We start from the raw sequence: 14,224 nt of genomic DNA on the forward strand, positions 1-14,224 counted from the left end.
AATTTTAGACTTAAAACCTTACGTGCAGTTTTCTGGTTTCATTGTTTTTGTTTCAAATTTGTGACAAGGTTTCACTATAAAAAATACTTGGAATCAACTCATATTTATGGGTCTGGTTATTACTTAGTTAACAAAAACGCGAATTTTAGTTCAGGACCTCTCATGGTATGATTTTTCTTGAAGTCAGTTCACACATACTCATGATTTTAAATTCACATCGGAGAGGTGATTTTGGTCACACCGCAGCAGGAAGCGGAGCAAACAACCAAAGTGTTTTTGCAGCGCAAAACTTCAATAAGACAATATGGAGCGAATAAGCAAAAGACTTTGAGACCCAAAACTGATTCGGCTCATTTTAACGTAAGCTGAGAACAAAGTCTTTGAACAAAAAATCACTCGCTTGATTGTGATTTCTTAGTTCACGAGCTCAATTTCATTTCAGCTTCTTTTTCAAAATAAATGACAAGGTTTTATTATAAAAATATTTGGAATCAACTCCTATTTATGATTTTAATTAGTGTTTACTAAAACAAAAAATTCTTTGAATTTTAGTTCATGACTTGTCTTGCTGTGATTTTTCTTGATATCTGTCCACAAATTTTTATGATTGTGCATCAAAAAATCTCCCGTCTAAGTCAAAGATAAGTGGAAGAAATGTTTCGAGAAAAAAAAACATTTTCTGGATAATGTTTGTTCACGTTCGTCAATTTGTAATGAGATGAAATTTGGTTTAATCAAAACCAAATGCACAGTCCTGCTCATTGAGCTTATCTAGCACGATTCGTAATGATTAAAAGCTACCAGCCAAAATCGCATCATCTGCGTATGATTTAAGAGTCAACATTTGATCTTCATGCAGGTAAATGACCGGAAGTATAGAAACGACGTACATTGCCATGGCTATTAGATTACCCTGTGATGTTCCTTCTTGGGACGGGTTAACTCTTTTCAATGAAAAGCTCTGATTGGCCTGAAGAGTTTCTGACTGCCGTATAAATTGAGGGACCAAGAGTTCTTATGTTTTTAGAGCAAGATCTCTTTTCAAGCTGTTAAACGCGTTCTTCGCATCAGAAGGATACCTTCAGTGCAATTCAAGAAAGCGTCGGCGGAGTGCATGGATAGCGTTTTTGATACTTCCACTCTTTTGTCTAAGGCACATCTGTACATCCCCCCTCCCCCCACAAACTGGAGATCTCGTTTAACGCAATTCACTGTACTGCTATCTATAATTCTTCCTAACATCTCACCATTGCCAATACCGAGCGCAATCAGACAAGCGTTTCAAGAAATTTAGTTCTTCGGTCGCAATTCTGACGGCAAGTTTGAACAATCTTTTGCATAGAACGATTGATGAGGATTTGTATCATGTCAAAATTCCTCTCCAGTCCCCTGCATCAAGACCAGATTGGCTATGGCTGCCATTTCTTTTCATTGAGGCACGTTTTGTTAGAGAACCGTTTTCAAAAAAGATGGAACGGCAAATGTCAATTTTTCAGATCGGTTACGGCGTATTTAGGATCAACTTTCTGACTGTATGCGTGCTTTTCTTGTAGCAGATCGAGTACGGTGCAATGACTTTATCTAATGTTGATACAACACCACCCTTTGCATCATCTGAAAGACACCTTACAGCATTCGATATCTGAGACAAGGTTTTTGTTATTGAAGCATCGTTTTCACTTTTTGATTATCGCTGTGCAAATCATAAGGCATTCAGTCTGCGGCCTATCTTCAAGAGTCTTAATGAGGATGATGTTCATGACTTCGGCAACTTTGAAGCCTACCTTAATTTTCCTAATGTTAAAGAGGATTTGTTTCTAGTGAACTGCTTCCTTGTAGATTTTTCGAAGAGTTTCTATTTGTTCGTCTTGACAATGAAAGAGGTAAATTGCGCAGGGATGAATCATAATTGGCTAAAAAGCATTGATTGCTAAATACCAAATCCCTTATTTAAATGTACCACGATTTCTCCTTTATCTGCAATTTTCGTGGAGGGGTCTTCTGCTTAGAGGACGTCATTTCCAATTGAGCAAGCTTAGATAAATATACTGTTTTGCTACAGTATTACAAACACTGCTATATTGCAGGTCTAAATTCGGTTAACTTTGATATATAGCTGATGGGAATAGCACAAACGTAACTGAATTTCAAACATAGCCGGCAGATTGCCGGAATAGCTGCGAGAGAATAGACCTGCGTGCCATTTAATAGATAGAGAAAAATACAGATCTAAATTAAAAATCGCCGCCGCGCAAAAAACTAGGTAAAAAACATTCAGCGATAAATTAACAAAGCTTGTTAAAATTCAATCAGCAGAAGCCTCTTATTAGGGACCTTTATTGCACATATGAGTTCCTTTGACCTTAAACAAATTCAAATTAAAATTAAGTTTTAAAGTGCAGAAGTCATTTTATTGAGTGAGGTAAGTCACGTATGATCAAAATCTAATCACGCAAATAACCTACAAACTTTTGCTAAAGCGAGTGAGAAATGACGTCACGCGCGCAAATGCCGTTAGTGAGAGGAAGAAGACATTCAGAAAATTTGACTTTCAGCTTTGCTGTGCGAACAAATGTAAAACGAAAAAAGAGCGTCAGACGACGAAACAAAAAACATAGCAGGACAAGTCCTGACGTACAGTTCAAAGAATTTTCATTGACTTAACAGAAAAACTAAACCTAGAATGGACTATGAGTGAATTGAGAAAACCATTCAATAAAAAAACGGAAAATCAATGTCAAAATGCCGCATGTGAACAAAAAAACCACTAGCGAGAAATGAAAATTTAATTCAAACAACAAACTAGGCCTAGAATGGATTGGGAAAACCATTTAGAAAAAATTCCAATCCAAAAAATCGAAAAAACAGTATAAATCAAAGTGAAATTGCCGCATGTGAACAAAAAACCACCACCGATAAAGCGAATTTTTGTTCAAACACCGTTTTCTCACTCTACTTTAAAATTACAGCGGAAAAAATTCACGCCGCAAAACCACTCGCTTTTTCGCTCCATTTCCTGTTTCAGCGTGACCAAAATCACTACTCCAATTTGACTTCAAAAATCACGAAAATGTGTGAACAGATCTTAAAAAAAACATAGCAGGACAAGTCCTGACGTACAATCCAAAGAATTTTCATTGACTAAACAAAAAACTAGACCTGGAATGAACTATGAATAGATTGGGAAAGCCATTTAGAAAAAAATCCGATCCAAAAAATCGAAAAAAATAGTAAAAACCAAAGTGAAATTGCCGCATGTGAACAAAAAAACCCACTAGCGAGAAAGCGAATATTTGTTCAAACGCCGTTTTCTCACTCTACTTTAAAATTAGAGCGAAAAAATTTCACGCCGCAAAACCACTCGCTTTTTCGCTCCACTTCCTGTTTCGGCGTGACCAAAATCACCACTCCAATTTGACTTCAAAAATCATGAAAATGTGTGAACAGATCTTAAAAAAAAGACAGCGCCCCAATACAATTCAAATTCTTTGAATTGTAAAAATTCTTTGAATTGTAAAAAACCAAGAGCACCGCAATATAGCTTCGCTCAGCTTACAGCTTCGCAGCTATAAAAAAAATTAATCTTCAAGTCACAGTATAATATGCGAATTGAAAGCGTTATACGTTGAACAGTGCACCCAAATGAAAATCTGTCAGTCAAACTATCGCACAGAACTACCAACACGGCCTGAAGTATTAGCTTCAAAAATTGATACTGCAGACAGTTTCAATGTTGCGGCAAAAATAGAGAGCTGAATTGAAATCGAAGAAGATAGATATTCCAAAAAAAACTTTTGATCCCAGTTAACAAGTACACAAAAAATAATAATAGGCAATTAATCTTGGGAGTAATAGTAACCGAAGCATTTCTGTCACTGTAAATGGAGAAGTACTGTGACTTGATGACGGGCGGAACAAAGCTGATCTCATTGGCGATGCCAGAGTCCGTCGACTTCTCCAGAACATCAGAGTTGAGGTTTATGAAGTAGAAGTTGTCCGCAGTCTGAGCTCGATTGCCTGTCACGATGACATTGAAGTCTTCTAGCTGCAATTCCGTGGCAAGATTTTTGAGGTGCATGCTTAGCCGAAGCACGCGAACTTTGGCGCGCTCAATTGCCCTGAAATGATGCTAGCTTCAACTATTTTGATATTTTATTCAATTTTCATTAGAATAGTTTACATTTTTGTAGAGTTAGTATCAATGATGATTCCAATCAGATGGTAATTGTGCTCGATTGATGATAACAACCATAGAATCCTAAAAATTCAATTAATCCGATTGAAGTGAGATGTAATTCTTTTTTTCCAGCCACTGACATTTACTTCAAGAATCGGATACGAGTTTCTGGTACTTAATTAAAATGACCATTAGACATTCCCCCACATAATCATTTCACTAAAGGGGTACTGTTCAGAATAAAACCGTAGAATTCTGATGTCTTCCCAGGATTTCTCTGAAAAGTTGTGGTCGATTTAGGAAGGTGTTTGTTATCTAAGTACACACCACAAGGTAAAATGCCGCTGGAATTTGCGATCCGTTCATCTAAACCCAAAATATTTGGCAGGTTCTTTTTAGGCAATTTCTCATGGGAGTACTAGGAACTATAGAAGCCCTCACTTGGGTCAATCATAAATCGCCTGTCCTTTTATTCAGCGTATTCCGATAGTAGAGAAAATTAATTGATCAGAAAAGTTACAATTCGTGATGGCTTACCGGTCAATCAATCAGCTAAAAGTTACAAACAACCTTCTAATCCACAAAAATGTTAGTATGATAATGCCAATCTTTAATTCAAATTCGCATATGCTATGTCGCAAGATGACGTCGCCGCAGATATGGTTATTCCATGATGATACATCTCGGGTTTCGCATACAATTTAATGCAAAATTAACGTCACCGACAAAGTCGGATAAATTGCTCTAAACGAAGAGTTCATTACTTTTGCAGATCTGCATATTTGCATTTGTGTGCCGAGGATTAAGTAAATAGGACCATTGGCATTCTACAGGTTTGCATACAGTGAAACCCGTTGTATTCTAATGGTTGCTATTTCATTTCATTAATGCCAATGGCATCAAGTGTGGTAAGCCAATGGTTCCTACTTTCTTAAAAAAAATCTGCGACGCATCAATGGTTCATATTTCCTTAATAAATATTTGGTATCCCATTGGCTACTATGCCAACATATGATATTCTAGTGGTTCCTATGCCATCATGCGATATATCAATGGTTCTTATTTGCTTAATCCTCAACACACAAACGCAAATGTTACCAACTGCAAAAAATTTGCACGTTTTCTGCAATTAATAATATATTTGCATGTCATTCAAATTTACTTCTGAATAATCCTTATAAAATGTTCAGAACTTGTTACAAATTTGTTTAATAAAAAGATTGTTACAATTTCTGCTATTGTGGCAAAAAAATTTAAAAGTTTTGCCTTAGCGTCAAAACTGAAAAACTTATTCGCAAGTATTTGCAAACTAATGCATTTTGCGGAGGCTATCGATATCGTGTCAGAAAAAGAATATGAGCCGCCTGCCAGAGTCCTCCGAATTGAAGGGAAGGCGTAGAAACCAGACTTTTTTTCTTTGGCTTCTCACATTTGCATGACCTCTCCCAAGTTTCCAACCAAACTAGAATTGACGAAGAAGTGTTTTTTCAATGCAATTTTTTGTGAAAAAAAAGACTCACAAACGAGAAATTTTTGATATTTGGCAAGTTTTAGCAAGTACTAAGAATGGTTAAAAATTCCCCAAAAACTAATGAATTGAGATTTTCGGCAACGAAAAAAAAGCTAGCAATGGATGAAATAATTTCTCTACAAGAGATGTAAACGCAGAGCATAAAATTTTCATAGTTAAGGGCAGTATAAAGAAAAGGCTTAGTTGGGTTGACGCTCAAATTAAAAAATTGTCCTCTATTATAAGCGCGTGATCTGTTTTCTTTTTTCTTAAACTGGAAACGGCTGTTGTTAATACAGTGGCCATATCCGATCTAAATAACGCAATTAAAACCGGAAAAATGCAAATTGCCCCGAATTATCTAAAACATACCCGGCAGATTGCCGGAAAATAGCCGCCGTTGATTCCAATAAGCATGACTGGGATTGAAATAACAGAAGATATTGAAAAAAAAAGATTTTCGTACAAAAACATTTTTTTAAGTCCGATTTATTTTGATGGCATTTCGTAGTTGAACATACTTCTGTTACTTAGAGAGAGGCTACAGGGGCTACTATCAATAACAATCAGCATTAGAGAGAGGTAACTAATACTTATAGGACCGACGTTCAAATAGCGGGCATCTAAAATTGGGCTTTATGGGTTTATCCCGTTTCTATTTCTGACTTCAATTTTTTATACTGACTGTTCAATTTGAATTGCTTTGCTGAGCAACTGATGTTCAAAATCACTTTTAGCAGAATGAGAGAAACTAGCCTAGAGAAGTCAAAAAGATTTCACGCAAAATGTTGAAAAGGCGGCAAAATGAGGTAAAGCGAAACATTTTTTTATTCGACGAAGTAAAAAAACATAGCAGGACAAGTCCTGACGCACAATTCAAAGAATTTTCATTGACTAACCAGAAAACTAGAACCTAGAACGGACTATCAAAGGATTGGAAAAACCATTTAGAAAAAATTCCAATCCAAAAAATCGAAAAAACAGTAAAAATCAAAGTGAAATTGCCGCATGTGAACAAAAAACCACCACCGATAAAGCGAATTTTTGTTCAAACACCGTATTCTCCCTCTACTTTAAAATTAGAGCGAAAAAATTTCACGCCGCAAAGCCACTCGCTTTTTCGCTCCATTTCCTGTTTCGGCGTGACCAAAATCACTACTCCAATTTGACTTCAAAAATCATGAAAATGTGTGAACAGATCTTAAAAAAAAAACATAGCCGAAAGAATTCCGGAAACGACTCGAAGGAAAAAACGAACGCCCCTGACAAACATAAAACTTACTCTACTGATTGACCACAATAACTAACATAATGCTTAACCTACTGAATAACACTTGTCACTTTAAAACAAAAAAAAAAGAAAAAGAACAATGAAAAAATAACTGACCAGAAAAGACGATAAAGCACGTGATAAAAATTTTACATTGAGTTGCAAGTTTAAAAACAACTTTTGGCAAAAACCCGTGAAATAGGTTAAGTTTAATTTTGTTGAAACACTGCTATTTGAGACAAAAACCAAACACAAATTTCAAGTAGAATAAACGTAGGTAAAAGAAAAGGAAATGAAAAACAAAACCAAAAATATTTTCTGTAAAAAAACAAAAAAAATTGGCCACAAATAATGAATCAAATACCATTATGCAGAAATCAAATCATTATTTCAAAAAATTTTTAATACTACATCTGGTCAAGTGTCCACCAATCCAAATCATTGTTTATTTATATGAGTAAAAACGAAGAACGAAAAAAATAGAAAAAAAGTTAGTGTTTAAGAAAAGTTAGTGATATTTGTCATTGAAAAGTGCACTAAATATATTTCAACAAAACCTCTAGAAAAGCTCCTATCAAAAACTAGACCATTAAAAACTAGCAAAAAGCAGACAATCAGAAGAACTCAGCAAAAATTCCAAAAAAAGACGAAAATTTGCGGAACTCTTCATAAAAGTTACTCAATTATCTTTAACAAAATGATTCAAAACTGAAATCAAAATCATCAACATGCATCAAGGACAACTAATGTTGGACTATAGGCATCCCCAAATGCTATAAAAAATTGAACAAAGGGCATTTAAAAAAATTGAAAAAAAAATCATAGAAAAAATTGAGCTTTTTTTTTCAATTTCACGGGAGCACATAGACCCAAAAAACGTTAATTGGAGTGAATTAGTACTGGAAGACTTCGAAAACAATAGGAAAGTCGAATAGGCTGAAAAATTTTTCTAAGTTTAGAAAAAAACGAAAAACAGCAAAAAATTAAGAAAAATAATTCAAAATTTTTCAGTTTATTGTCATTTTTCTAAACAAAAAAATCGATTCCAACCTAAGAGAATGTAATCACTTGGTATCTAAAAACTCAGTTACTAACATGCGTCTATTCAAAGCCATTACAAAGCATTATAACAAAACAAAACGCAAAAAATTGCTTAAATTCGCCTAAAATTCAGCAAAATAGCTGAAAAACCAGCAAAATGGCATAAAAATCTTATTAATGACCAAAAACTTGCGAATAACTATTAAAACAACCCTAAGCATCACACAATATCATAATCAGACCTCTAAACCAAAAAATAACAAAAAAACGGTTTTAAAAAGCCGCATGTGAACAAAAAAATTTCGCTCGCTTAGAGAAAATTTTTTCACACATCAATTTATCGCTCTCTTAAAAACAGCGGTATGAACAAAAGCCACTCTCTTTTCGCTCCACTCTTCAAATTTGTTCAGCACAAAAACCACTCCAAATTTTTTCACGCGTTTCATTTCCCGCTTTAAAAATCACTCCAATAAAATTGATTAAAAAAAAAACATAGCAGGACAAGTCCTGACGTACAATTCAAAGAATTTTCATTGACTAAACAGAAAAACTAGATTTAGAATGGACTATGAGTGAATTGAGAAAACCATTTTTAAAAAAATCAGATCAAAAAAATAAGAAAAAAACACAAAATCAATGTCAAAAATGCCGCATGTGAACAAAAAAACCACTAGCGAGAAATTAAAATTTAATTCAAATTAAAAAATTAGGCCTAGAATGAGCTGTGAATGGATTGGGAAAACCATTTAGATAAAATCCGATCCAATAAATCGAAACAACAGTAAAAATTAGAGAGAAATTGCCGCATGTGAACAAAAAACCACTACCGAGAAACCGAATTTTTGTTCAAACACCGTTTTCTCACTCTACTTTAAAATTAGAGCAAAAAAATTCACGCCGCAAAACCACTCGCTTTTTCGCTCCACTTCCTGTTTCGGCGTGACCAAAATCACCACTCCAATTTGACTTCAAAAATCATGAAAATGTGTGAACAGATCTTAAAAAAAAAAAGACAGCGCCCCAATACAATTCAAATTCTTTGAATTGTAAAAAGGACTTCTCCAATACTCCTCTTCGAGTCGTAAAAAGACAGCGCCCCAATACAATTCAAATTCTTTGAATTGTAAAAAAAACAGGAGCGCTATAATAGCCGGCTGAGAAGATGAGGGCGGCTATTAATAATCTATCCTAAATTAATTCCGCAAGAACCAAAATATAAATTTTTTATAAATTGCTTTGGCAAGCTGAGGAATGATTTGACGACAAATTGCGAAAATGACTGTACCAACTCGCTCATGGCTGTACAAAAAATTGCCATCATGGCTGAAGAACGCCTCTCTTCTTCGATATTTCTGAAAACTTGAAAGGGAAACCCGGAAATTGTAAAGCACTGAGTAACTAGATTTATTTGATAATGTGACCCTTTCAAAAAGCGGATCTGGCAAAATTTTGGGTAGCTAAACTAAGAAAGTTGTCAATTTTTGCGTTTTTCTCAGTCTCTCTATCTGAAATCTTCTGCAAAAAACTACCTGTAATCAATTCGGCTGGAAATTGCGAAAGTCGAGAAAGTTCGTGGACTCTTACGACCATTAATTTTTGTTTCGTATTCACTATCCATGATAAAAGCAAAAAAGAGCCAACTTTGAATATAAACAATTTCAGGCGAAAAAAAGTCATCATGTCGCTATTGACGGCTTCACGTCACTTCGTTTTACAGTCCATGAAACTGTTTCAAAGTATAATTTGCGTCTTAAAATTTTCAGAAGTATTTCGGAAACGCTTCAGAAGATTTTCTCGCGAAAATTTGCTTAGAGCAGTTCAGAATATCTGTATCTTGAATTGTGAGTCTAGTAAGAGCTGTGTGGTATAGCGGCACTGATTCCAAAAGTTAGAAATATCAACAAAAGCTAATTAAATCCGAAAGGAATGACACCCATACTGCGTGTGAAAAACGTAAAATTAATGACCTTTAAGACCCTACAGATCCCGAAAACATTTTCTCAGTTTTAGCAAAAAGGTGTCTGCAAATTGTAGTACTACAGCTGTGTGGAGTTTGATTCAACTTTAAGCTCAATCATATTCTCATTCGATCCTCCTTTTTTCAAAATCCTCAACGTGAAGAAAGTTTCCTCAAGGCCAAAAACGATAATATCAATTGAACTCAAATACTTGCAACAAAGTTTAAATTAGAGCAATAGTACAGACTTTTAAGACACTACCAAAAAATCTACGAAAAATAAATGGATGTTTGTGAGGTGCTGTCATTCGAACTATTTATCAGCATTCCATGTGTCTTACCACAGCCATTCGATAGGAGTGCTTTAATTGTGCAGAACAGTGAAAGTTACTTTCTCTCAAAATTTTTTTTTTAAAAAAATTGTAAAATCTGCACCCCAGCTTAGAGTACAAATATTAGGAAACTCAATAAATATTTGAACAAAACCATTGTTCAAATGGTTTTTTGAACAATGGCTTTTATTTTTATTAAACACACCCAACCCCCCCCCCGGAACGATTTTTATTTTCATTAACATTTCCATTGCCAGTAAACTGTTGAATTTTGGGCGCTGCGCTAATAATGGTTTGTAATAGCCTTGTAAGAGGTTAGATTATCAATTACAAATAAGGACAATATGAATAAAACTACAAAGGTGTGAAATCATCAATTATAGATAGTCATAACCTATCGGGGGAAAGTAAACAACTACCTTATCGTTTCTGTCAACGAAAAATATATAAAAAACAGCTACGTATTTATCTCTTTCTAAGAATGGGAAACATGAAATGAACTTACCCGTCATGTTCGGACTTGGTCTCGAACTGCGTCTGACGGATGAACTTGTCAAATATGAAGACTACATTGGTCCTCTTGTCAACTGATTCCCTGAGAACTTGTTCCACTGAAGAGTTTGTGGCTTGGAACTCCCTCACACATTCCAGATTGTCCACACTCTGGCAGAAGGGCGATCCATACACGGAGACATTTTTGCCTATTGCACAACACACGCAACCCTGATTGTTCTCAAATATGTTCAGCTCAACGCATAATGTTCCTAACTAATATTGGCACTAGTTGTTTAAATAGTTTGTGAGTTTTTAACTATCGCTTTAACTCCATACAACTTTATCCTGGATAAATAAATCCAGGGATAAAAACACAACCGACTAACGTCGGCGAATTGCTCTGAAACGAACGGCAAGCAGTTGGCTTTGCCAGTAGCTAGCCACGGTTTAGTGAGGCTAGCTTTAGCTTAATTGAAGGGGTGTGATGTCAGCGCAGCGGGGGGTTCAAATGGGGGGGGGCAACGGTGGGAGGGGATCTTTGACTTCATGAGGCCCTTAGGGCCTGACCGATGTGCAAGGGAGGACATTTGGGGGATGATGCGGGGGCGATGGGGTGTGGGATCAATTTCTAAGAACCGCCCTTCACGCCATAAGTATAAGTATCAAAAACAGTTTCTGTGAATCGCATATATGGAGACTAGTGAGCTAAAAGGCTCTAAGAGAACTTAATGCCCCCTGAGCGCTACATCTTCAGCCTGTTTCTGAGAACGAAAAGTCAAATGGGTCAGACGAAAAATCGGTGAAGCGCAAAATCGCAAATAAAAGACCAACAGGATTAATATAATTGCTACAAACTTCGTTTGAGAGCAATTAAAAATGATCTCCTAAAAACTGATAGTTTATTCGTTAATGATGAAGCATTTCTACAATTATTCAGCTTTAGTGAGGGTAATACATGATGACATCACGCCACATAACAGAGAGAGAGAGATAGTGTGAGAGATAAAACATGAACAAGAAAGAGAAGGAAAGCAGAACCCAACCGACAGAGAGAGTGAGAGCTAGGAATATTTTCCACGACGAGATTAGACTCTGCAAGTTCTAGTTTTCTAGCCTTTTAGAAAAAAAATCAAATAGAAAAACTGAAAAGCGCAAAATTTAGAAGTTTTCAGATTTCGCAGTTAAAAGAATGTTCAAACCCATTTTTTGCCTCTGGAGTTCTGTCATGTAACCCATCTACAAGACTTATAAAGTTTAGTTGGCGAGTAATGATCGTTAAAGTCAGAAAAGGACAAAAATTCTGAAAAATTTTTAAAAAATTGCAAACTTAAACAAAATCTTGATAAAATTCATGATATCAATTTCTTCAGAAACGTTTCATTGTCCCAAGAGACTATCCATTATCTATATTTCAAGCCTTAAATAGTTTCACTGGCTCATAAAGATCCTAAACTTGGACCATATATAAATTTTCGAGCAAAATATAAATTCCGTCGAAAAATTGCTAAAACACGTGTTATTAAAAAATTGATAACCATTCGATTAATTCTAGAAACTATGCAGCAGCTTATTGTCAAACCTTCGAGAAGGTCCCTGCGCCGCTGCTGCCGGAATAAATCAAAAAATGTTCAACATATTGAAAAAATTACAAATATTTTAAATATAATTGCTTGGATTCGTGATTAAAATCTTGAATAGCATTCTATTACATCTTGTAAATATGCAGTAACCTATTATCAAACCCTGAATGAGGTTCCTTGGCGCTTCAGGCTGGAGAAACCTAAAAAATGACAAAGTTTCAAAAACTAGCTGCAAAGTTTACCAGCAAATTATTCATAAACCCTAACGGAGGTTTTCTGACCGCTGAGGCTGAAAAAAACCTGTATAATGACCATGTCAAAAAAATCTACAAAACTGCAAACTTTGTCAAAAAATGCTGACATTCGTGATGTAAAAATCTTGCAAAACATTCCATTACATCTTGTGAAGCTACGGTAAACCAGTGTCAAACCCTAAAGGTGGTTCCTTGGCTCTTGAGGCTCGAGAAACCTAAAATTTTTCAGTAACTTAAAATCAAACCCTTGAGGAGGTTTCATGGCGCCTGGGTCTGGAAAAACTTGAAGAATGAAAAATGTCGAAAAAAATGAATATTGCAAGTTTTGTAAAAAAAAATGCTTAAATTTGTGACAAAAATGTTTAAAAACACTCCAATGCAACTAGAAACTATGCTGTAAGTTATTATCAAACTTTAGTGGAGGTTCCTTGACACCTAGGGGCTCAGACCTATCAGAGCCCTGGAAAACTCAAAAATTGGTTAACGATTTTTTAAAACTTGAAAAACACACCTTTGATCAATTAATTGCTAAACTCTGTGATAATAAAATATTTAAAATCATTCTATTGCCATTAAACAATTAAAGTAACCTATAATTAGACCCTAGAGAAGGTTTCCTGACCCAGGAAAAACTCAAAAATCTTAAAACAGGAGAAACGCTAAATTTATTTTAAAAAATTGCCAAAACTCGCGCTGTTAAGATGTTGAAAACCCATTCCATTGCCGCTAGAAACTATGCAGTAATCTATTTACAAACCCAATAAGAAGCTCTATGGAATGTAGGGCTGAACGAAAATCAAAAAATGACCAACTTTCTTAACTTGAAATAGTGAAAATTAGTATATATTTGAGTGCTATGTTTTGAGTACCAAAAGATATAGCTCACGAAATGGTCATAAAAAGTAATTATATCTTGCAAAATACCTTTATCAACTGTTACAAGCCTGAAATTTAGACTGGCCCAGCAAAATTCGAAAAATGACAAACGAAAAAAAAAAACAAAATGCAATACTTGGTGCTCAAAACATCCTGAAAATGACCTTTTAACCTTGAATTACGGTCTTACCAGTAGGTTCAACAAACTAAATAATAGCAGGAATACTAAACGAGGCTAAAGACATCTGATGAAACTTGATGCCCGCTGAGCTTTACCTGTTTATCCCTTTTTGAAGGCTCAGTCATGAAAACGTTGTGAAAAAAGCCGACAGATTTCAGGAAAGGACTCGGAGTACAAAGTTTACTTCCCCATTAACATTATGAGCCTCGTAACTTACTATGCTAATTAATATGAAACAATAACACGCAAAATAGCTATGAAGCAGTAGCTGACAACAAAAATTGATAAACAATCTGATAAAAATTTTATTGCAAATTTCGGCTCCAAAACAACACACAAAAAGCTTTCAACACAGTTAGTTCTCGGTAAATAAACAAAGGCCGACTGACCGAGAAAATAACAAAAAAGTTCATATAGAGAAAACCAAGGAAAAGAAAGAAAGGAAGGACAATGTAGATAAAGATTTCGACAAAAAAATTAGACAAAATTATCCACAAAATGCTTAGATGCTATTTCTCATTCAATATTTGGCAAATAAATTTTATTACTGC

At 35.1% G+C, this 14,224-nt stretch overlaps 1 protein-coding gene across 1 annotated transcript in view; it reads right to left on the minus strand.

The window, feature by feature from the left end:
- The window catches only part of LOC142352124 (glycerophosphocholine cholinephosphodiesterase ENPP6-like), a 31,958-nt gene that overhangs the window by 14,386 nt on the left and 3,348 nt on the right, over positions 1-14,224 (minus strand). The window contains exons 4-5 of the mRNA XM_075404496.1: positions 10,793-10,988; positions 3,860-4,118 (exon numbers count right to left, since the gene is read on the minus strand). Coding sequence (XP_075260611.1) covers positions 3,860-4,118; positions 10,793-10,988 — 455 coding nt within the window. The remainder of the gene's footprint in view (positions 1-3,859; positions 4,119-10,792; positions 10,989-14,224) is intronic.

The sequence above is a fragment of the Convolutriloba macropyga genome, chromosome 13 (assembly GCF_964194025.1).
Source record: "Convolutriloba macropyga chromosome 13, txConMacr16.3, whole genome shotgun sequence".
Classification (NCBI taxonomy): domain Eukaryota; kingdom Metazoa; phylum Xenacoelomorpha; order Acoela; family Convolutidae; genus Convolutriloba; species Convolutriloba macropyga.